The sequence below is a fragment of the Marmota marmota genome, unplaced genomic scaffold (genome assembly GCF_001458135.2).
Source record: "Marmota marmota marmota unplaced genomic scaffold, marMar, whole genome shotgun sequence".
NCBI lineage: Eukaryota > Metazoa > Chordata > Mammalia > Rodentia > Sciuridae > Marmota > Marmota marmota.
The window spans coordinates 30409721-30433454 of record NW_026000108.1 but is presented as its reverse complement, the minus strand read 5'-3'; the positions used below and the strand labels follow the sequence as shown (position 1 = coordinate 30433454).

Below are 23734 nucleotides of genomic sequence, written 5' to 3'. Positions count from 1 at the left end.
TATTCTTCCTCCTCTGTTATGGGACGGGAGGGGAATGAGTTGAGTGGGAAGTCCACAATGGGAATCTGGCATAAATAATCCAGGCTTCTTGTTATATTTTTCAAAGAAAGGAAAAGAAAAGGAAAGGAAAAGGAGAAGAGAAGAGAGGAGAGGAAAGGAAGAAAGGAAGGAGGGAAGGAGGAGGAATGAAATCTTCATACCAAGGAAGGTACGGTAGGGACGGAAAGCGCCTTCACTGGGCAGACACTAGGCAGAACAGACACCCGGGAGCCACATTAAGTTGAGTCCAGGAGCCGCTGCGGGTTGTGAGCCGGGACCCAGCATTCGGGAGACCATTAAGGGTGAGTCAAAAATAAATGAAAAGCCCCAGTATGGTAATGATCATAAAGCACATTTCCTCTTTCTAAATCTATTTTCAAAAACGTGAAGGATGTCCAAAAATAGGAGTAACTGACTTTTTGGATAGGTCCATCCATTTTTAAGAATCAACTAAGATGGGCAGAAAGGACAGGGTATAGCCTCTGCCTTCTGAGGCTTCCTGCACATCTAGAGAGAAAACTCATGTGCAGGAAGGTAGACTGTAATGATAATACCGTGCAGTAACAAGGTTAAAAGTTGAATGAAATGTAACAACGCGATAGGTGATAGCAAGTTGCATAATCTTTGATACTGTGTAGGAAAATTTTACATGAGCTCTACTTTAATAACACCTTTTTCTTATATTACATTTATTTAAACAAACATTTAAAAAATTTCTAGACTTACTGGACAGTAAACAAATCCATCACTTTTTTCATCAATGAAAATTAATTTGGTCCCATTTGGGTCAGGAAAAATCTTTTTCACACCAACAGGATGTCGATAATCATTAACATATTGCCAGTCTTCAATATAAAAATATTGAATGACGCCAGTCTAAAAAAAAAAAAAATCCAGTTATGGAAATAAAAGGGGTGGTCAAGGAAATACTGACTTTCCATGTTCAAGTTAAATACACTTCCTAATTTTTAGAGCAGCATTATTATTATTATTATTATTATTATTATTTTGTACCAGGGATTGAACTCAAGGGCACTCAATTACTGGGCCACATCCCCAGGCCTATTTTGTATTTTATTTAGAGATAGGGTCTTACTGAGTTGCTTAACACCTCGCTTTTTGCTAAGGCTGGCTTTGAACTCGGCAATTCTCCTGTCTCAGCCTCCCTAGCTGCTGGGACTACAAGCGTGTACCACCATGTCCGGCCTGCATCATTATTTTTGATGAAGGAGAGGCCTAACAATATTTAGTATGTATGCAGTGTACAGATCCCTAAAAATAAATGCAATGAGAATATACAAGTGACTCAATATTCTATTAATTCATATGCTTTTAATGACATGAAATAATTAATTCATAGTATTTCTTACTTGCTGAAATACCCTTGTTGCTGAAGAGAAACTTTCAGATTGTGTTTTTTCAAATATTTTTTCTGTTAATTAGTAAACTAGAAAATTAGTTTTAAGATAAAAACAAAACAAAAACCTTACCTGATACAATCAACTGTATTTCTATATATTAGCAATGAACTTGCACATCTCAAAATTGAAAACACAATAAAGGCTGAACATCCCTAATCTGAAAATCTGAAATTGAAATTTTCTGTGTGCCAACATGACACTCAGAAGTTTTCAGACATTGGAGTACTTCAGATTTCAGATTTTCAGGTTAGGGATGCTCAACTAGTGATATCTATATAAATATCCCCAGTGAAACGAAACAAAACAAAACAAAATAAAACCCGAAACATTTCTTTCTGGTCTCAAACATTTTGGATAAGGGATAATCTACATTTATATATCTGGGTGTAAATGTAACAAAACATGCATAGGATTTTCATGCTGAAAATTACAAAACACTAAATACAAAACGCTATATTCATAATGTATTAGAAGACCACCATAGTAGAAATGTTAATTTTCCTAACTATATACATTTAACATCATTCTAATAAAAATCTCAACAAAATTTCTTTGAAGATACAAATCATTCTAAAATTTATACGGAATGGCAAAGCAACTAGATGAGCTGAACCAAGTTTGAAAATGAAGAATAAAGTGGGAATTAGTTTGCCCAATTTCAAAGATTTTTAAAAAATGTACAGTTGTGATAATCAAGACTATGTGGTATAGGTGGAGGGACGCCACACAGGTCAATGGAATGGAGCAGAGGACCCAGAAAATAGACATGGATGTGCTCAACTGATTCTTATTCCTGTTTAAAAGGTGCTTACACTCATTTTTTTTTCTTTAGTAGCTTTATGAAAATGTAATTCACATACCATGAAATTCACTCTCTCAAAGTGTACAGCTCTTGGCATGTTTACAGAGTTGTACAATACTTTAATCAACTTAAAACAATTCATCACCCAAAAAAGAAACCCCACTCTGAAGTCAATCTAGAAGCTCTTCAGTGGGTGAAAGGTTGAACATACTGGTGCAACCATACCTCGGAACACTACTTGGCAATAAAAAAGGCAAATGCTGCTACATACAACCTGGCTGAATCTCCTGAGAAGCACATGGAGTGAAAAAGAACCAATCTGAAAAGGATAGATATTATATGATTTCTATGGAAATGGTAAAATTATAGAAATAGAGAACAGATTATTTGTTACCAGGGGTTAAGGAGGGGTGGGGTTAAGGAGGGGTGGGGTTAGGAGGAAAGTGAGTGTGGTCTAAAGCAGTAACAGAAGGGATCCCTGTGGTGACAGAATTGTTCTGACTGTACGGATCTCAACATGGTTGTGACACTGGACTATAATTGTACACTGGGGAACCTAGGTACATAGGATCATAGGATCTCTTATTTCTGACAACTGCATTTAATTTTGCAAGGATCTCAAAAGAAAAAGTTTAATTGAAATAAAAATACATGATAACATCTTGGACTTCACTTAGGCCAAGACGGAGTGAGACACTGGATTTTCTTTTCTATCCAAAACAACCACTTGTATTTTTTTTATACATATATAAACAAAGTGCATGAAACAACCATTCTCAAGATGCTGAAATTAGGCAACAAAGGACATTGATCTCTGAGAGAGGGGCAAAAGGCGAGTCCTATGACAACTCTAGCTATTGCTTTCAGAGAGATTTCAAATCATGGCAAGGGGGTTGGGGCTGCAGGTGGAGCATGCAGTTGTGGAGATGGAGCTGAGAGCACAGGGAGAAGAAAATAGTGGCTAGAGTTGACGGGATAGAGTCCAAGAAAGGACGAAGCTGCAAAGAGAAAGAGAAGTTGGAGATCTCTAGAGAGGGGTCCATCTTGACTCAGGTGGTACTGAGGCCAAGAAAGAACCATCCAAAAGAAACAAAGTGGTCCACACTCTAAAAACTTAAAATCCACAGGGGCCTTGGGTAGAGTACTCAGGAAAGCCATGCTGCAGGAATGGGAAATAATTGGCTGTAACTGAGCACTATTTCATACTTGCCAAAAACAAATGATAAGGGCTGGGGTTGTAGCTCAGTGGTAGAGTGCTTGCCTAGCATGTGTGAGGCACTGAACTGGGTTCGATTTTCAGCCCACATATAAATAAATAAAATAAAGGTCCGTTGACAACTAAAAATCTATTTTAAAAAATGATAAAAGCAAGACTCAAATGAGTCAAACTCTTTTAAAATAAATGAACCGTGCCCCACATCAAAGTTCAAGAATATTTAGGGGAATACAAATATATCCAGAACCCCAAGAGGTAAAATTACCAGACATACAGAAAAATATGACCCATAATGAGAATGATCAATCAGAACTGACCCAAAATGGACCCAGATATTAGAATTAGTGGATAAGATCATTAAAGATGATTATAACTGTAAAGCATGTGTTTCAAAGCTAATTGGAGACATGGAAGACATTTTAAAAACCCAAATAGATCTTTTATGGATGAAAATCACCATGTTTAAAATTTAAAATAATTGGATGAGATTAATGGCAGCTCAGACATGATAAAACAAAGGTTAGTGATTTTGAAAATACAGCAGTAGAAACTACTGCAAATGAAAAAGAAGAAAGAGAATTTAAAAATGTAAAGAGTTTTATCTGTGAAACACTTTTAGCACCGCAATATACAGGTAGGTAGAATCCCTGCAATTAGAGAGTGGCAGCACAAATTTAAAGATATTATAGCTAAAAGGGTCCAAATTTGATTAAAACTGTAAACTCTCAGATTCAAGAAGGTCAACAATTTCAAGCTCAGGAAAAAGGAAGAAAACGACATCACGACACATTACAATCAAATTGCTCAAAAGCAGTGATTAAGATGAAATAGTAAAAGCAGAGCAAAAAAAACACTGCACACAGAGGAACAAGATCAAGATGACAGATTTCTTGTTGGAAAAAATGCAAGTGAGAAGACAGCGAGGCAGAAACAGTACCGAAAGAAAGAAGTGGTCAGCCTAGAATTCTACACCCAGCGAAGACATCTTAAAAAAATAAATAAATAAAGGTGAAACAAGGACGTTTCTCAGACCAAAAGCTAAAAGAATTCATGGATAGGAAACCATTATGAAGCATATTGATAAAGTTAAACCTTCAGGCAGAAGAAAAAGATACCAAGTGGAAACATGGATTCACACAATGGAATGAAGAGCACCAAAAATGTCAACCACATGAATAAATATTTAAGCCACTTCTTTCTTAAATCTCTTTAAAGGATAGCTGATTGTTTAAACAAAACTAATAACAAAGCACCAAGGGGTTTATGATAACTGTTAAAGCAAGACGGTGGCAGTGGCACTGAGGTTGGAGGGGAGCATTACATGGTACACCATCACTCGAATACAGGCATAGACCAAACCCCAGATAACAAAGGTTATAATTAATAAGTCACCAGATGAGATAAAATAATAAAATACGCAGTCTGAAGGAAGGTGAAGGAGGAAGAAAACGGCAATGGAAAGCAGATGGGACAAGTAGAAAATAACAGGATAACAGACTGAAACCTAAACAGGTAGGTAATTCATTATACTTAAAAGACTAAACTCCCCAGCTAAAAGGCAGAGAGACTGTCTGACTGTGGGATCCAACTATATGCTACTTATAAGAAAATAGTTTACATATGAAGATACAAAAAAGTTAAAAATGGAAAAAGATACAGCAGGATAACATTCTGGAAGGCTGAAATGGCTGTGTTACTATCAGGAAAAATAGATTTCAGAGCAAAACTATTACCAGAGATTTTAAAAGGTCATTTCAAAATGATAAAGTGGCTAATCTGTCAAGAAAATAAAACAATCCAGAATGGTTAGATACCTAACAAGAGAGCTTCAATATACATAAAACGCTTAGAGAACAGAAAACACAAAGAGATAAATAGGCAGATTCACAATTGTAGCTCTCAATAATTGACTGAATAAAGAAATATAAAATCAGAAAGGATACAGAAGTCTTGAATGTTATCAACCAACTTCATCTCTAGAATAGCATATATATTCCTTCCAGTTACAAAAGGAATATTTACCAAGTGGATCACTTTCTGTACCATAAAATAAGTCTCACAAATTTAAAATAATTTGTCAGACAAATTATATTCCTTAACCATAATAGAATGAAATCAGAATTCAGTAACAGAAAGATGTCTGGAAAAAATCTCAGTTGTCTGCAAATTTATCAATGCAGTATTTAAAAACCCATGAATAAAATAAAAAATCAAAAGGGAGATTCTAAAGATTTTGAACTGAATAAAAACAAAAAATACAATATACCAAAATTTGGGGGATGCTGCTAAAGTAGGACATACGGGAAATTTCCTCCCACTGAAGGGCTTATGTTAGAAAAGAAGAATGATCTCAAGTAAATGAAATCATCTCCTGTCCTAAAAACTAAAAAAAGAACAGATTAATACCCAAATCAGTAGGATAAATAATGGAGCAGAAATCAATGAAAGAGGAAACAGGAAAACAATAGAGAAAAACCAAAAAAAAAAAAAAAAACCCACACCAAAAAAGCTATTTATTTGAAAAGATCAACACAATTGATAAACCTCTGGGTAGACCAATCAGGGGAAAAAAAAACACAAATTACGACATCAGAAATGAGACGAGTGATATTGCTACAGATCTACAACTATTAAAAGAATAATAAGGAATAGTATAATTTTATGCCATAACTTAGATGGACGCATTCCTTCAAAGGCACAAAGTATCCAAGTTCACTAATGAATAAAAACAGATAACCTGAATAGCTTGCTTTCTACTGACACCATTGAATTTGTAGTTTAAAACGGTCTTGTAAAGAAAAGTCCAGGCCCAGGGGGGAGAGCTCCACCATAACAGCATGGCTACTTTGCAACATTCACACAGGCACAGAGGTGAGGCTCAAATCTAGTTGGACAGGGACATGACAGAGCAGGCAGCCTGGAGAAGAGCTGTCCCAAGTCATTTCTCATTCACCTCTCTGTCTTGTGGGAAGTTGTCATGAATCAGCTTTTCACCTGCTTTTAGTGATGGCACCATGCCAAGTCTGCCCTTTCAATTTCATAAATTAAGAAATTGCTTAAAAATCACAAGACGCTTATACTAGCAGATCATACCATCTATATTCTGCATAAGTGTATGATTAATCACAGATAACTTCATTCCTCATATTGAATTCAATACCGAAAAATATATAGAAAAACAATAGTAGGAAAAAGTCTAAGTCACAAAGTAAAAATTAGAAATCCTCTATGCTCTATATTAAAAAAGACAATACATACATCTGTCCCATAGATGAGGAAATCACCAGTTAAGGCATGACATAAAATACGGCATTTATCATCCACTGCTGGGAAGAGTCGAGTCTCACGTTCTTCTTGAGCATTGGAGATTTCACTTTCTATCTAAAATGTAAAGATTGTTTGCATAAATGTGCAAAGTGTCCTTTTTCTCAAGTTCAACTACACATTTGGAATCTCAAGACTACCTTGGGCCTGCTTACTCAGAAATATACCTGACAGCAACCACAGCTGGCCTGCAGGGCAGCATTAGGTGTTCCCACCAATCTCTTTGGCTCCCCAGATGAGAAGAGTCAAGATATTTATGTGTGCTGGGTATGGTGGTGCATGCCTGTAATCCCAGCAGCTCGGGAGGCTAAGACAGGAAGACTGTGAGTTCAAAGCCAGCCTCAGCAATTAGTGAAGCCCTAAGCAACTCAGTGAGTCCCTGTCTCTAAATAAAATATTTAAAAAAGGGATGGGGATGTGGTTCTGTAGGTAACTACCCCTGGGTTCAATCCTCGGTACCAAAAAAAAGAATGAAAAGTTATTTATGTGGCAGATGCCCTGATTTAGAAGTCCTGTCATAGCAGGTGCCAATATTTGTTGAATGAGTCAATGGACATAATTTTGAGGATCCTCACATGTAACATGCACAAATCTAAGAGTCATTGCATTGCAGAAAGCCCAGAGGTTTATGGTTCATTTGTGGTTCCTTCTAGATGCAATTTACCAACTGGATTATTTTTACTATAAGCAATGTGGTAAAGAGCACTGTTGCTATTTATCAAGGTTCTAGAGAACAGGGCTAAAATGTCACTTGAACATCTCATACAGAAGGGGAAGAGTTTTGTTCACCCTTACCCATACCTGGCTTTCTAGCTAGGCTTTATATACTTGCTGCCTGACCAAGGTTCTTGATAGTGAGACATGAGGTTATTCATTATTACTACTTAAACTAGCAGATTTCCAAGATATCAGAATTATACTTACCAAATGTAACTGGACTTTGCCTTCAAAAAGTGCAGAAGCATAGTCAGAATGAAGACAGATGCTAGCTACTGTTCCAAGATATTCTACGTCTTTTAATTTTTTTACACCTGTATCAATGTAAAAAATTAACATACTGAAATTAGGCAAAACTACCTCATACAAGTATTTGCAAATAATTTTTAAATGTGTGTCTTTGTAAAAATCTTCTGAACTTAAATCTTATTTCAGCTATTGTAAAGAAAATCATAGTAGCCAAATAAATTTGCTTTCGGGAATTCCATAATGGTTCATATGAAACAAGAGAAAATAAGTGAATTAAACCTTAAGTGACAAGAAGCTTAATGGGGTTTTCTATTCTACAGGTTACTTCTCAGGTCTTTTCCTGAAGGTTATCTGATCTAGAGTAGGGGAAAAAAGTGGAGAGGAAGAGGGAGGGAAAGCTTTCTTCACATGATATTAGACATTACTCAAAGAATAAAAGGGGAGAGGGACCCATAGTTTGTTAAGCTATCAGGCATAGGTGTGCCTAACAAAGCCACTGTGTTAAGTGAGAACCAAGAATCAAGAAATGCGATGGATTCAAACTAAAAAGTTTTTTCTCAGCAAAAGAAATAATCTGTGAGGAGAACAGGGAGCCTACATCCTGGGAGCAAATTTTACCCCTCACACATCAGATAGAGCACTACTCTCTAGGGTATATAAAGAACTTCACAAGCTAAGCACCAAAAAAACCCAAATAATCCAATCAATAAATGGGCCAAGGACATGAACAGACCCTTCTCAGAAGAGGATATACAATCAATCAACAAATATATAAAAAAATGCTCATAATCTCTAGCAATCAGAGAAATGCAAATCAAAACTACTCTAAGATTTTATCTCACTCCAGTAAGAATGGCAGCTATTATGAAGACAAACAACAATAAGTGTTGGCGAGGATGTGGGGGAAAAAAGTTCATTCATACATTGCTGGTGGGACAGCCAATTTGGGAAGCAGTATGGAGATTCCATGGAAATCTGGGAATGGAATCACCATTTGACCCAGCTATTCCTCTTCTCGGACTATACCCAAAGGACCTAAAAACAGCATACTACAGGGACACAGTCACATCAATGTTCATAGCAGTACAATTCACAATAGCTAAACTGTGGAGCCAACCTAGATGTCCTTCAGTGGATGAATGGATTAAAAAATGTGGCATTTATACACAATGGAATATTACTCAGCACTAAAAAAGAACAAGTCATGGCATTTGTAGGTAAATGGATGGCATTAGAGAAGATTATGCTAAGTGAAGTTAGCCAACCCCCCAAAAACAAATGCCAAATGTTTTCTCTGATATAAGGGGGGTGAATCAAAGTGGGGTAGGGAGGGAGAGCATGGGAGGCAGATTATTTCTAGATAGGGAAGAAGGGTGGGAGGGAAAGGGAGGGGGGAGGGGAATAGCAAGGATGGTGAAAGGTGATGGTCATCATTATACAAAATACATGTATGAAGATTTGAATTTGGTGTCAACATACCTTATATATAAACAGAGATGATAAATTGTGGTATATATGTGTATTAAGAATTGTAATGAAAAAAAAAAAGAAAGTACATGTAGTGTATAATGGCATAATTTGGTGTGAACATACTTTATATACAGAGTTACGAAAAATTGTGCTGTAAATGGGTAATAAAGAGTGTAATGCATTCCACTATTGTCATGTATGCAAAAAAAAAAAAAAAATCTGCCTCATGATCCCTTAAACATAGAGTAGCCTCATTTTCCAGATGAGTGAACCAAAGCTCACAGGGGTGGAGTAAGTAGGCTACAGTTCACTTAGCTTACAGAAGCAGAAGGGGAATTGAACCCAGCTCCTCTCTAATTCCAGTCTACCCACTATACCATGCTATTTTCACTCCAAAGGTAAAGAAGAAAATCTTTCTAAAAATCACACAAAATTTTTAGAGGATTCACAAAGCCATTCAAGTTAAGAAAGAGATGTTTGGACAAAAATGAGTGAAAGACTTGGTCTTAAGAGAAACTTCCAGTGTTATACAGAAATTATATGCTAGATAACAATGCAACAAATGGATGTCGACTTGCCGTTCTCTCCAAGAACATAAAACCAGGCTCGATTGTTCATTCCCACAGCCAGATGATAGAGACCTACTGCTATAAAGTTGGGTTCCACATCAACTGAGACTGTGATTGGTGTCTCCTATAACAGAGAGAAGTAAGAGCGGTAATCAGCTGTTAAAACTGTTTTGATTTATTAATAAATAAAATAAAAATAACACCATTTTCATACTCCTTCAACAAGGTTGGCTACGGTGACCTCAAGGAGGGAGGTGAGATACGCAATCCTTGTGCTGCAGGCAGCCCCCAGTATGGGAAGCTTGGTCAGGAAAACGTGGAGTGAGCCCCTTTGGGTAGACAGTGCCAGCAACTGGCCATCATCTGTCCAGGACAAGGTACCCAACCCTGAAAAAATTCACAACACAAACAATTAAAAAAAAACAATTTACAGTTGCAGGCAAGCAAGCACATATTTTTACTTAAGCTACCAGAGGCTTAGAAAAAACTTCAAATATTTTTTTTCAAATATAGTATTTATTTAAAATAGGGAATTCACCATGGATGAGCATAAGAATATGAGTGCAAACTCATCCAATATGGCTCAAATGGAAAATATATATTAATTTTCCAATTCACTTTAAATCTCTGGTTTTAAGTGTGCTAATATTCTGTTAGTCAAGTAGAATGATTTAACATAATTACTAAAATAAGGAGACTATTTTAGGGAACTCTAATGAAAGGTGTTAATTTTATTCCTCTTACAATGAATGCATATTACACAATAACAAACACAGAATTACTCTCTATAATTGAAATGAGAAGATGTCAACTGCTTCAGGAAAATCAATACCTTTATTTTCATCATCCAGGTTGACTATAGCATACATGTCTTTTAATTCTGCCAAGTCATGAATTTTAATGCTGGAAAAAAAAGAGGATATTTTAAATATATATGAGCTCTATGTAAAACTGTTTTAGTTCACAAAAAAATTATAAACTGTGGAATAGATCAGAGGTCTCCCAAATAGGACATATAGGATAATCTAGTGGGTTAAGGTAAGATAATATTAAAATTTTCACCCACAATAAAAAATTAAAAAAAAAAAAAAATTTCTTCTGGTTAGGTTTGTTTGCTTATTTGAGCATGTGTGGGCACAGGAAGGGGAGCAGTATCCCACTTAATTCTCTGATCTATATAGCTACTACAAAGGGAAGTTAATATTGTTCTGATGAAGTTTGAATAGGAGAACCTTCTTCTGAGCAGTTTTTAAAAATATTTATTTATTTGTTTGTTCTAATTAGTTATATATGACAGCAGAATGCATTTTGATTGATAGCACCCAAATGGAACACAATTTTTTCATTTTTCTGGTTGCACACAAAGTAGAGTCACTCCATTCGTGTCTTCATACGTGTACCTAGGTGAGCAGTTTAATTATTGTAAGATGACACAAGTGCTCTTTATAACAGGTCACCTTTCTCCCCTGCCCAGAACTGGTTCATATAAAAAGTGGGGAGGTACAACAGAAAGTGCATTAGATTTGGAATCACAAGGCCTAGGTTGAAAGCGCTGAAAAAAATGGGGACATAATATCACTTCCTCAGCTGACTGGGAAGAATAAATAGGTCCATGAAAATGAAAGTCGTATACTACAATACTGGAGCCCAATAAGCATCAAATTTCTTTCCTCCGTGTCTCCCTCTTCCTCCTCCCTCCTAGTGTTTTCCCCTTACATTTCCCCCCTGTTCTTTTCATTAGTTAATCTTTTTATTTTGAGAAAATTATAGACCCACATGCAGTTTTCAGAAGTGATCCCAAGAGAGTCCGAAAACCCCTCCCCCCAGTGGTGACATCTTGGAAAATTATAGTATAATATCACAATCAGGTTACTGACACTGACATACTCCGCAAACCTTATTTAGATGTCCCCAGTTCTACTGGTACCCAGTAGAACTGTGTGTGTGAGTGTGTGTGTGTTAGTTCTATGTAATATTCTAATGTGAGAAACCTGAGGTCCACAACCACAATGAGGATACAGATAGTCCATGACTACAGGACCCTTTATGTTGCCTCCTTCCTCCCCAGCCCCATCTTTCTTTTGCTGGGGTTTCTTGTTTGCATTGGTGCATTATAGTAGTACATAATGGTGGGATCTGTTGTTACATATTCATATTGCTGAGAGTTCTTTTGATTAGCATTGGAAGGTTTTAACTTTTTTCATCCTTTTACTTTTTTTCTTAGTTATATTTGAAGTGAGTTTCTTACAGGCAGCATATAATATGGTCATTTAAAAATCCATTCTAACGGCCTATAAATGATATAACTGTATCGTTTATATTTAATGTAGTCTAGGTAGGTTTGAATGTAGATCTATGGCATTTGTCTTGTTTGTCTCCTCTATCTTTTGTTCCTGTTCTCCTTTTCTTTTCTTCATTTATATTTGAATTTTTTTTAGTATTCCATTTTAATTTATCTATCATGCTTTTTAGAAAAATTAGTTCTAATCAGTTATACATGACAGTAGAAAGGTCTTTGATTCATTGTACACAAATGGAACAGAATTTTTTGCTTCTCTAATTGTACATGAAGAAGAGTCACACCATTCGTGAAATCACACATGTACCTGGGATAATGATGTCCGTCTCATTCCACCATCTTTCTTACCCTCTTGCCTCCCTTCCCCACTTCTCTTTGCCCCATCCAATTTTAGATTATTAGCCCTTTGAGAGTATTTCAGTAATAGCTGCCTCTGTACCTTCTTGGCATTGTTGTCCTCTGATTGCCCTTTCCCAAGTGAGTGGAACTTTTTTTGATTCTTCAGATGCCAGGTAATTTGGGGTTATATTCTGGACATTTTAAACATTATGTTTTGAGAATCTGTGTCTAACCTAATTCCTTTGGAGAGGGTTAATATTTTTGTTCTAGTAGGCAATCAACCCATTTGGTTATTCTAGTAGGCAATAACTGAGGGTTATGGCTTCAATGACAGCTCTATTTTCTAAGCTTCTGCAGTAGAATTTATATGTGTCCATGCACGGCCCACTCAGTGGCTAGTATTGGACCTCAGTTCAATGCTCAAAGTCTTTGGTAAATGTTTAGAATAAGATTTACAGGGGCTGGGGTTGTGGCTCAGTGATGGAGTGCTTGCCTAGCATGTGTGAGGCACTGGACTGGGTTAGATCCTCAGCACCACATAAAAAAAAATAATAATAAAATAAAGTTAAAAAAACGATTTACACATACAAGCTGAGGGGTAAACCTAGGAGTTCATAAACATCTGTTTCAGATTGCTTTCCTGAGTCCCTCCCTCTTTGTTTTCTGGTTCCTTGGGATTCCCTTTTTGGTCCTCTGGGAACCCTGGGGGTCTAGATACCCTGTACTCTGTTGTAGTCCCTACAACTGCACCAGCATCTGTGGGCAGAAAGAAAAATAAGCAACAGGGATTTGTTCCGCTTCCTTGGGACCACAGGTCCTCTAACAGATGAAGGAGGGTACCCTCCGTCAAAGCTTGAGGTGCCTGTGGGTCCTTGGTGCTAATGCTCTTGCAGGCTACTTGGTGGCCAGGGCAGGAGAGAAAAACAAGAATGAAAACTCAAAAATCAGGACATTTCCCCAATTGCCTCTGATCATTAGGTCTTTCCTTTCCTGCAATGTTTTACAGCTCTCTGTGCTCTGATGCCTGCTTCTAGGATTTGGGCTACCTTGAGTCCTGCCTGAGAGAGAGTGGAGGAGAAAGGAAGCCTCATTGTTGGTTCAGTGGTACTTTGAATTCTGACCTGCTAATATTTACATTTCAGAGACCTTAAATAGCTGCTCCATCATTCTCTCCAGGTTTTACAGCTGTGTACGGTAGGAGAGACAGGGTGCAAAGTGCTGACCTGATTACCTGAGATTGCCTATACTATTTTTAAGATTGATTTTCTAGAATATTCCATATTACATTTTTGCCCTGGGTGTTAAAGGCAGCAGAGGATGAAAGAGTTTTAGAAATCTGCAATTATAAACACATTCTCAGAGTCCAAGAAAGTATGAATGTCAGATTTATCAGTTACCAAAGTCTTATTGATTTTCTTGAGTATTCTCTATATAAACTTTCCTAGCGATATGAGAATATGACTTACCAGTTATCTCCACATGTGGCAGCTTTGTTAAGAGTCTGTGATATTGCAATACTGGTTAGATTATCTTTATGGTTGCGAGTCTGAAATACCTCATGCCCGATTTCTTGGAAGTATGTAGAAATGGCCACGAAAATGCCACGTGAAAAACCAATCATGATGTAGCCATCACCAAACCTGCAGCAACAAAGGCAAAAATATGGTAAAGAAAAAGAAATTTTAAAAAAAGGAGACTCATATATTACTGGTAATATGGGAAATCAGCAAATACCTTAAAGAATATAATTTATCAAGGGCCAACTAAATATCAGATAATATGCTAGGCAGTTTCACATACTTAATCACAGATTGTAACTCAGAAATGCTCTATACAGAATGTTACAGGCAAAACTTTATACATATAATTAGTATGGAAAAACAATGGATTTCTTTCTATAATGAGCTTTTGGTACATACCAACTATAGCAGACAATACTGCCATAGCGCTGCTGAAATTCCAGATCAATTGGGCAATCTGGATCATTTATATTAAAAATACACAAAGTTTTCTTGCCAATCACCGCACTTATCTGTCACAAAAGATCAGGAGATTGTGAAATAAATTACTTAGTAGTTCTTGAAAAGACCAATAAGCAAATCCAAACAGCTGAACCTAATTTAGGAAAACAATAAACCAAATTTCCATGTGCTACATTAGCATGATAATGTGACTTAACAAAAAATACATCTAGTGAGGTATATTTTGGTAAGGGTCCTTGGCTTTACACATCTTTAACATATCCTTTGAAATATTCTAAAATACCTTTGTGGAATAGCCTCTTTTTCTTTTGGTACCAGGGATTGAACCCAAGGGTGCTTAACCACTGAGTTTGTTTTGGGACAGGGTCTTGCTAAGATGCTGAGGCTGGCTTCAAACTCGAAAGTTGTTGGGATTATAAGTGTACACCACCACACCCAGCTGGAATAGACTCTTAAACTCTATACCTCTCCTTGGAACACTATGCAATGTGGGAGTATAAGTCTGACATAGTTTCACTGAACTTATTTCATATTCAGAGTTTAAAGAGTCTTCCATTCTAAGAGGCCAATCTGCTTTTGAGCCACTGGGGATTACAGATCCCCACACTTCTATGGATGATCTAGCCTGGCTTTTTATATCATTACTTCCATCACTTGTAGGTGAGCATGGCTAAACTAGCATTCCTCTGCTACTAACACAAGTTAACACTTAACATAATTCTCAGTGGAAGGTATATTTGTGTTGGGGAGAAAAAAGAGCATGTTTGTTTATTTGACTTCATCAAGAGTGACACTTTGATATATTCCCTGATTCTAAGATGTCAACAATAGTAGTCAATATCAACATAAAAATTGCTTTATAGGAAATAAAGACACATTACTTCATTAAATATATGCATGTTGATTATGCAAATCATCTGGATTTTGGAATATTAAAATGTAGAAAGGAAAATGTAACTAGGTATTAAGGAATGAAAAATTACAACTTTTGAGATCTGTTCACCCAATCGTAAAGAAAAAAAGTCACAGAGAAATCACTAATCTCCCCTGTTTTTGTTACCACATGAATGAACAGAGCAACAGCACCAACTGGAACAGGAAGTTATTCTCATTTTCTGTGATACCAGAGGTCAGCAGAGGCAAAAGCAATTTTCAGGCCTGCGAGACTGAGCCCTACTTTGGATTAATAAGTGACAAACATAATTTATTTTTCAAAACCCATCCAAGAAAAGGAAATAGCTATATTCTACAAAATTACCACAATGACTTGGGCATGGGTTTGATTTAGAATTCTTACTGTGTTTTCAGTAGCAGCACTTTGGTCGCTGGTCTTTATCGTGGCAAATTGCATGTGGCTTGGCTCTGATCTCACCGATGTCTATAAGGATAAAGATATCATCACTGTGAACAAACCCAATATTCAAATTCTTTCTAGAGGACTTGGGGCTTATGGATCTAACAAGGCCCTGGATATAATTCCCAAAACCTCAAAATACAAAACAAAATACCACATGCACAAATTCTGAATGTTAACAAAACAGATATATTGCTTTTATTTCTGACTAGTGTTGGATAAAAAAAATTCATACAAGTAATAATGGAGTGATATGCAGAATAACAAAGTTCTGAAGTAAACCAGATGAAGCAATACTTATACATACATCTCCTACCACGTGATGACTTAAGCAGTATGTCTAAATTTGGAAGGAGACTTCTTAGGGAGCAGAAATGTGAAACAGTTATCTTGTGTGAATAGTGGCTAAACCATAGTGAATTACTGGGATGCTCTGTGGAAAAAAATAAGCTCTTGCATTGGGTCAGTGGAGGAAAAAAATCCAATTATTTATTCGTGATGTCTGATATGGGTACATGGTGGGACAGAGGCATTGTAGCATTTGTATTCCATTCTATTTCTAAAGGGCATTCAAATAGAATGATCAGAATTATGAGGTTTATAAAATTATGTCATAGTAAACAACTTTTATGCTAGATTAATCTTCCTGAAGATCCATTTTAATCATGCTATGGTGATGCTCAGCATGATAGGACTTACTTCTGCCCAACTTTGAGCTTTCCAGATACAGAACCAACTTTCTTCTGTCTCACTTTCTCAGTCAAAACCCACACCTTCAGTTATACTAGGACAAACTATAAGAAGTGTCCCTTCCTATCTCTGTTCATGTTGTTCTGCTCAGACGGAATGACAGATACTGCTAAATGCTTTGCATTATTCATTAAAACAAGTTTTAGCAGTCCTCTGTGGACTAAATTTGCAGCTTCCCAGGCAAGAGTGATAGTGGCCATATAACTAGGTTCTAGTCATCATAATATGAATGGAAATAAAACAAGCACCTTCCAGATTAAGTCCTATACAGATTTCTTGCATGTCACTTCTCTTTCTCCCTTCTCTGTGACTGAAATACAGATATAATCCTGGTGCACCAGCTTTAACAGAGAACATGACATCCTACAAAATGGCAGATAACTAAGATGGAAGGAAACTGGGATTCTGCTCAACTTTGTGAGGCAGTGGTACCTAGATGGCCTGCCCATCTCTCTGCTGTTACATGAGTAAGAGAAAGAGAGAGAGGGGGAAAAAAACAAAAAAACACCCAAACGGCCATATTCTTACAGTCTCTATAATTTGGGGTCTCTTTGTTAACATTTTAGCCTTCTGTCTTTTAAAGATTCACAATCCAACTTTCATTGATTTTCTCCATCTCCTAAATGCTATAGGACTTGCAAATTATATCACAAAATTTGACAACTCGTAATGTAAGGTCATGCATGTTTTAGATGATTAGTGACGTCTTCTTGAGGTGGGGCCCTATTGCCAGCAGCCTCTGGCTTCATGGTGGGAATGTGGAGAGGATGAGAAATCACATGGTGAGACAGGAAGCCAGAGAGCAACTCTGTTATAACCCTTCTCATGAGGGCTAATCAGGGTCCCTTGAGGACTACATTAATTTCTTTCTGCCCTCTGAGACTCTGTTGCCTCCCATTATCTCCCAACATTGTCACACTGGGGACCAATCTTCCATCACATGACCCTTTGAGGGTCATTCAAACCACATTCAAATCACAGCATATTCCATGCAGAGATCCTTGGGGCAAAAAAATGAGGAAGACTTCCAGTGAAGAGGTACTAAGACCCCAAGTCTAGCAACCCATAAGGAATTGAACTCTATCAACAATCACATGAGTGAGGTTAGAAGCAGATCCCACCTCCCTGTAAGGCCTTCAGAGGAGACTGCAGCCCTGTCTGGCAACATGCTCACAGGCTTGTGAGAGACCTTGACATAGAGGCACCCAGAGAAGCTGTGTCTGGATTCCTCGTCCACAAAAACTATGAAATAACAGATGTTTAAGCTACTTCATTTTGAACTAATTTATTATGTATAATAGTTGGCTAATCCAGAGTCATATTTTATACTGCTTCTATCCATAGCAGTACTGTATACCTGACAGATAGTCCGGAAAAGGTGTTAGTCGATATTTCTCTAGCATTACTAAATTGTAAACAGTAGTCCAAAGCAAAATTTTCCTGTTGGTTATTTCTCCTATTGATTATGTACCTATTGGCAACCAAATTCTCTCATGGAGAGAGCCTCTAAAAATCTAATCAATCTTGGGAAATTTAAATGGTAGTAAAATTTTAATCTTGAAATTAAATGTAATCAGGATTACTTTGGAAGTAATTTAACATGTTTGGTAAAGATATGGACTTTAGAATCAGGCAAGTCTGATTAAGATCCACCAGTTATCACATTTATATTGTCAATACACATATATAAAATACGAGTTAGTTCATGAACATACTACTATAACCACAGCTGATAATCTATTCTAATACAACAGGGAAATATACACAGGAGGATATCTGAATTAGTATTCATACTAAAGAAAAATGTCCTAATATTACATGAAGAGAAAGTTTTTTGACACTTAAAACATAAAATTATTGCATACATAAACAACACAGAGACTTTAAAATTTTATAGATTAGTTTGATAAACAAACTATTTATTTTTTTATTTTTATTTTTTTGGTGGTGTTAGTGATTGAACCCAGGGCCTTGTTCATGTGAGGCAAGCACTCTACCAACTGAGCTACATCCCCAGCCCTGACAAACTATTTTTTTTTAATATTTATTTTTTAGTTGTAGTTGGACACAATACATTTATTTTATTTATTTATTTTTATGTGGTGCTGAGGATTGAACCTAGGACCTTGCATGTGCTAGGTGAACACTCTACTGCTGAGTCATAACCCCAGCCCAATAGACAAACTATTTTGAGGAAAAATTTGAATATATCAGACCACAGAGACATTACTATATTACCTGTCTTATTGTGTCCCCCTCCTGGTTACTAACTGTAATTATTTTATCTTCACCACCTAAAGCAAGCAGATTTTCTGTACTCCAACATCCACATGTGATTCTTTTGGTATGTTTTCCTAAGGGAAAAAAAAAAGATAATTTTTGTATAGCCACATGGAGTTCTCAAAATAAATAAATAAATAAATAAATCTGTGACGCCAGTCTGAAAATTTAGGTGATATACCATGGGATTCAATAACAAAGAATTTAGAATATCTTCAAAGCAGTTAGTGTCTGCACAACCTTATTTAAAACAGTTTATTACTAAGTTGTAAATCAAGAAAAAGGTACATAAGGTTAATGCTCTTTCCAAATTTTATCTGGATTTAAGCACATAAAAAGATATTCTGATCCTTGACAAATTTTGTTTGTTTACAACTAATAAAGCCTGTAACAATAATGTCCTTAAGAGAAGTAAATCCCAAAGCAGTGATATCATCTTTACTTATAATCAGCTCCACAATTTACCATGGTCTGGTAAATCATGAAGTAGAAAGAACACTCATAGTTTTAATCACTCATGATACTTCATGGTAATGCTAAGGCGAAAATATGAATGAACCTGAGTTTCTTAGCTAGTAATAGTAGATAACCACTAAGGATCAGAAACTTTCTCTGAGCTTTCCAGTCAGCACAATAACTCTCTCTCTGAAATAATAAAAGAATAATGAAATGAAAAAAATATGTACATGCTTAGTATAGATAGATTTTTTTTTTTTCTGAATATATTTGATTTGTGGCTAGGTGAGCCTGAGGATGTAGAACCCCCAAATATGGAGGGCCAACTGTATTCTATGGCAGGGCAAGAGCTTAGGCAGGGAGACCAAAGAAGAGGAGACTACAGAAATTCAGATGGAAAATACGAAGGCCCATGCCCTGATAGCAGCAGGAGAGGTAATGAGACAGGCAGGAATCTGGGGATATTTGGAGGTAGAAACCAGAGTTTCTGATAAACGAGACATGGAAAGTATGAGAAAGAAAAGGGTCAAGGGCAATGTAAAGTTTGGCCTCACAATTTGAAATGATAAAATGTCATCAGCAAGAAGAGGGACGCTGTGGGCCAAGAGGGTTTTGGAGATATTAAATCTGAAGCATGTACTTGACATCTCTTTGAAGATGTTGAGGAAGCAGCTGGATGTATGAGTGTGTGGTATGGAAGAGAGATAAATTAAGGAGTTTTCAGGATACAGGGAGTATTTCAAATCAGGAGACCAGAGCACCGACGTGAAGAGAACATTCAGAGAACAGACTGGAGAAACAGAGATTTTGCTGATTGTATACTGAGGGACTCTGGTATACAGGGGAGGGAAAAGGACTTTGTGAGGAAGGTGGAAAGATGCCCAAGACAAACTCCTTTCCTTACGCAAGAAAGGGAGAAGAAGGTCTTCCCTCTTTCTTCCTATAAACCCAAAGGCCCTTTTGCTTCCAGTGCTCAGAACTCGGGTTAGCCTTACGATAAAAGCCAACGTCTGTCCCCACTTGTAGTGCTCAGGGCACTTTACATATTATCAACTCATTTAATTAACATTAACTCACAATTAACATACTATGTAACTGAGATGGGAACTGTGTTACAGGAAACTGGCATCATTTAATTAAACTCTTCTAACTTGGATTCATGCATATTTGAACCAGGCAAAGCAAGAACTGCTTGTATCTTGTCTAGTTCAAGAAAAGTAAGTGCAACTTGGAACAAGGTCATAGATCCTTAGTTACTGCAAAGTGCTGACATCTCATGCAACCATCAGCTGCTATTAGAAATGGGATGGCTGGGTTTTAGAAAGCAAGTTAGAAAAAAAAGCAGAGTCACAAGTCACAGTCACCTGTGAGAAAGGCAGGTTTAAGTTTAAGTAAAGGACCTAAAATCTGTAATTAATCTGCATCTCTTAAGGTCCATTTTACATAGTTATTAAATAAGGAAGTAAGCAACATCAATATTCATATTAAATTGAAGAGCAAAATAACGTATACATGTCAAATGCCTTATTAAAAAATAATCATGGGCAATTATTTTCTTATACCATGAGTGTCACAATTTCTGGGGCTTAAAAATTAGCTGATGAGATCTACCTGCAGATAAGTGGGAAATAAAAAATGCCTACTCAAGTCAAACAGATAATTTACATGATAAATTTGATTTTTGTAACTTCAAAAATTTTAGTTTAATCTTTCAAATAGGTCAATGACATTACTGTTTAGCTGTAGAATTAAAATTAATATTAAAGAGATACATAAAGGTGAAAATAATTTGAAAGGATTAACTGTCCTTAATGGAAAGGTACTCAAGTATTCTGTAGGTGCCACTACCTCTGGAGTTTAATACCTTTGTTAGCAGTAAGTTATAACTTTTTCTGGCCACCTGCATTAAGCCCAATAGTTCCACAAGTCAGCAGCATGATGTTAACTGAAAAGAACCAATACTGCATCTTCAAGGGTATTCAGAGGGCACAGGCCAGGTGACCAAAGGGTGGGGGATTCAAAGAGCCTGAAACTAGGTCAGACAAGAAACAAACACTTCCTAGCCACATACCTGAGGCAAACAGAACTCAGCCCAACACCTAAATTTATCTATTTTTTTTTTTAGTTATAGATGTATACAAACCTTTGTTTTATTTATTTTTTTATGTGGTGCAGAGGATTGAACCCAGTGCCTCACACTTACTAGACAAGTGCCACAATTCCAAACCCTCAACATCTAGATTTAATTGGTGTTTGGACAGAGTGAGGTGTCAGAATTAGGAATCTGAATATACTTCACTTAAACAATTACCAAATGTTTTGGTTCACCTACTACATGGACTAAAATTGTTACATTATAACATAACTAAAGTTCACCTTGAAAGATACAAGCTGGGTGAGAAAAGGACAAATGGAATCCATATCATTATTGTCTTGTTGCCCAAAGACATCAGCTGACCTTAACCCTGGGAAATTCTTAGTAAGCAGTGAAGAGGGATTTTCTTGTTTAACTAGCTGTGAGACTGAAGCAGGGAGGGCCTTCCTGTTACAAAATTTCCTTTGCAATATCAAGAGAATATGAGGCAAAAAATTTACATTTAGGTAAAGCATCTCAAATATTCGGCAGTGTTTCCAGCTACAACCTACCAAGGACAGGAATCTTTCGAGATGTCTGATGATTATAAATTAGCAAATTTCCTTTAATAGTTCCAACAGCCAGGAAACTTCCAACTTTTGCCCAAAGAAGGAAAGACATTTGATCCCTGTAACATTAAGATACAAATTACTAAACAATTCACCATTATGACCTCTAAATAATCCTTTCAAAATGTACTTCATGAAATAATCTTAACCTCTGCTCAGAAGCTAAAGCATGAAATTATAACTTAATGCTTAAGGACAAAAATTAAGTGCTAAAGAAATTTTGGAGATGCTATAAGATGATCTTAGGATCAGACTCAAAATATAAATATATAATATAGACTTCTAGTTGGTTATGATGTAACCTCAAATTTCATGGAATGACTCTTGATATTACTTCACTAATGATGGGTTTACCATTAATTGTTGTAAAAATCTTAATGGATGATGAAACTTTGTGCTTTCACAAAGTAGTAGTAAAATAACATGATATACTGAATTGGAAAAATCACTGGGAATCTGTGACTTTAAAAAAAGATATATCTTTTTGCTGTCTCTGTCACTATTAAGAATAGCTCAGAAGCAGGTAGAAAGCACTTTTACCTGCCACCAGTTATAATATGCAATCTAAGATTCATGGGTTGGACTTTTATATAATTCCCTGTGAAAGGTAATCAAGGACTCTTTGGGAAATAGCTCATTCCACATATTGAGAAAAGAAACCACAATGGGTCTAGATCAGCAGCTTTCAAACCCAGAACCAGCAGCATCACCTGGGAACTTATTAGAAATGCCAGATGTCAACCTCGAACCACTCAGTGAAAAACTTGGGCATGGCTGGGGTGGTGGTAGTGTTACCTGGCTATATGTGTTTTAGTAAGCCCTCTGATGCAGCTACATTTTGAACACCACTGACAGACCATGCTCCTGTTTTCAGGAAGAGCACTCCTCCCAAGAATGTTGAGGGTAGTAATTAAAAGAGTAAGCTTAAAGAGGACTTCTCAAGCTAAATTAGGAGAATTTGAGCATCAAAAATTATATACTTAAGCTGGGCGGGGTGCACACGCCTGTAATCCCAGCAGTTTGGGAGGCTGAGGCAGGAGGATCGAGAGTTCAAAGCCAGCCTCAGCAAAAGGGAGGTGCAAGCAACTCAGTGAGACCCTGTCTCTAAATAAAATACAAAATAGGGCTGGGGATGTGGCTCAGGGTTGAGTGCCCGTGAGTTCAATCTCCAGTACCGCCCCCGCCTCAAATTATATACTTAATTGATATAAGTTTGTAAAAGGTCATAAAAGTATGATAAGAATAAGTATATGAAAAGTTAGTTTTAATAACATGTGTATATGACAAAATGTTTAGTTAAAAATTAATTTCAGTAAGTAAAGGGAGTGCTAATATACCAGACTGCTGGGTTCTTCTATTAACTATATATTTTATAAAAGACAAACATGAATTTTTCTCTACCTGTTTAAGCAGGTGTAGCAGCCATGTGACTGTCTCTCAGATCTCTGGCTGCAGAGTGTAACTGATCTAGGGCCCCAGCTGCTCAGCACTGGACTCTATCACCTCCATGAGTGGAGCTATGCTTTGCCATGGACTGTTTCTAGATAATGACTGAACAAGACAGGGATACTCCAAGGCCCATTCCTGGAGATCCAGGACTCCTTAGCTTCAAAGATTCCCCCTAGGCCCAGCTGAACTGTCTCAGAACTATGCTGCAGTCAAAGATGTCTCTATTCATTCTTCCTTCCCTCTCTTTCCCTAGGGCTAGATAGGCACTGGGGTCTCACAGCTCTTCTAATGTCTTCTCCCCCCCCCCCCCCCCCC

General features: G+C 36.8%; 1 protein-coding gene across 3 annotated transcripts in view; it reads right to left on the bottom strand.

Moving 5' to 3' along the window:
* The window catches only part of Wdr19 (WD repeat domain 19), a 73509-nt gene that overhangs the window by 42649 nt on the left and 7126 nt on the right, over positions 1-23734 (bottom strand). The window contains exons 5-15 of one of the 3 annotated variants that reach the window (XM_015482040.2): positions 21914-22029; positions 18770-18885; positions 15725-15805; positions 14365-14477; positions 13912-14085; positions 10640-10710; positions 10022-10194; positions 9817-9931; positions 7727-7833; positions 6737-6859; positions 766-915 (exon numbers count right to left, since the gene is read on the bottom strand). In XM_015482040.2, coding sequence (XP_015337526.1) covers positions 766-915; positions 6737-6859; positions 7727-7833; positions 9817-9931; positions 10022-10194; positions 10640-10710; positions 13912-14085; positions 14365-14477; positions 15725-15805; positions 18770-18885; positions 21914-22029 — 1339 coding nt within the window. The remainder of the gene's footprint in view (positions 1-765; positions 916-6736; positions 6860-7726; positions 7834-9816; positions 9932-10021; positions 10195-10639; positions 10711-13911; positions 14086-14364; positions 14478-15724; positions 15806-18769; positions 18886-21913; positions 22030-23734) is intronic. The other 2 variants (XM_048784347.1, XM_048784348.1) reach the window with 2 other exon arrangements.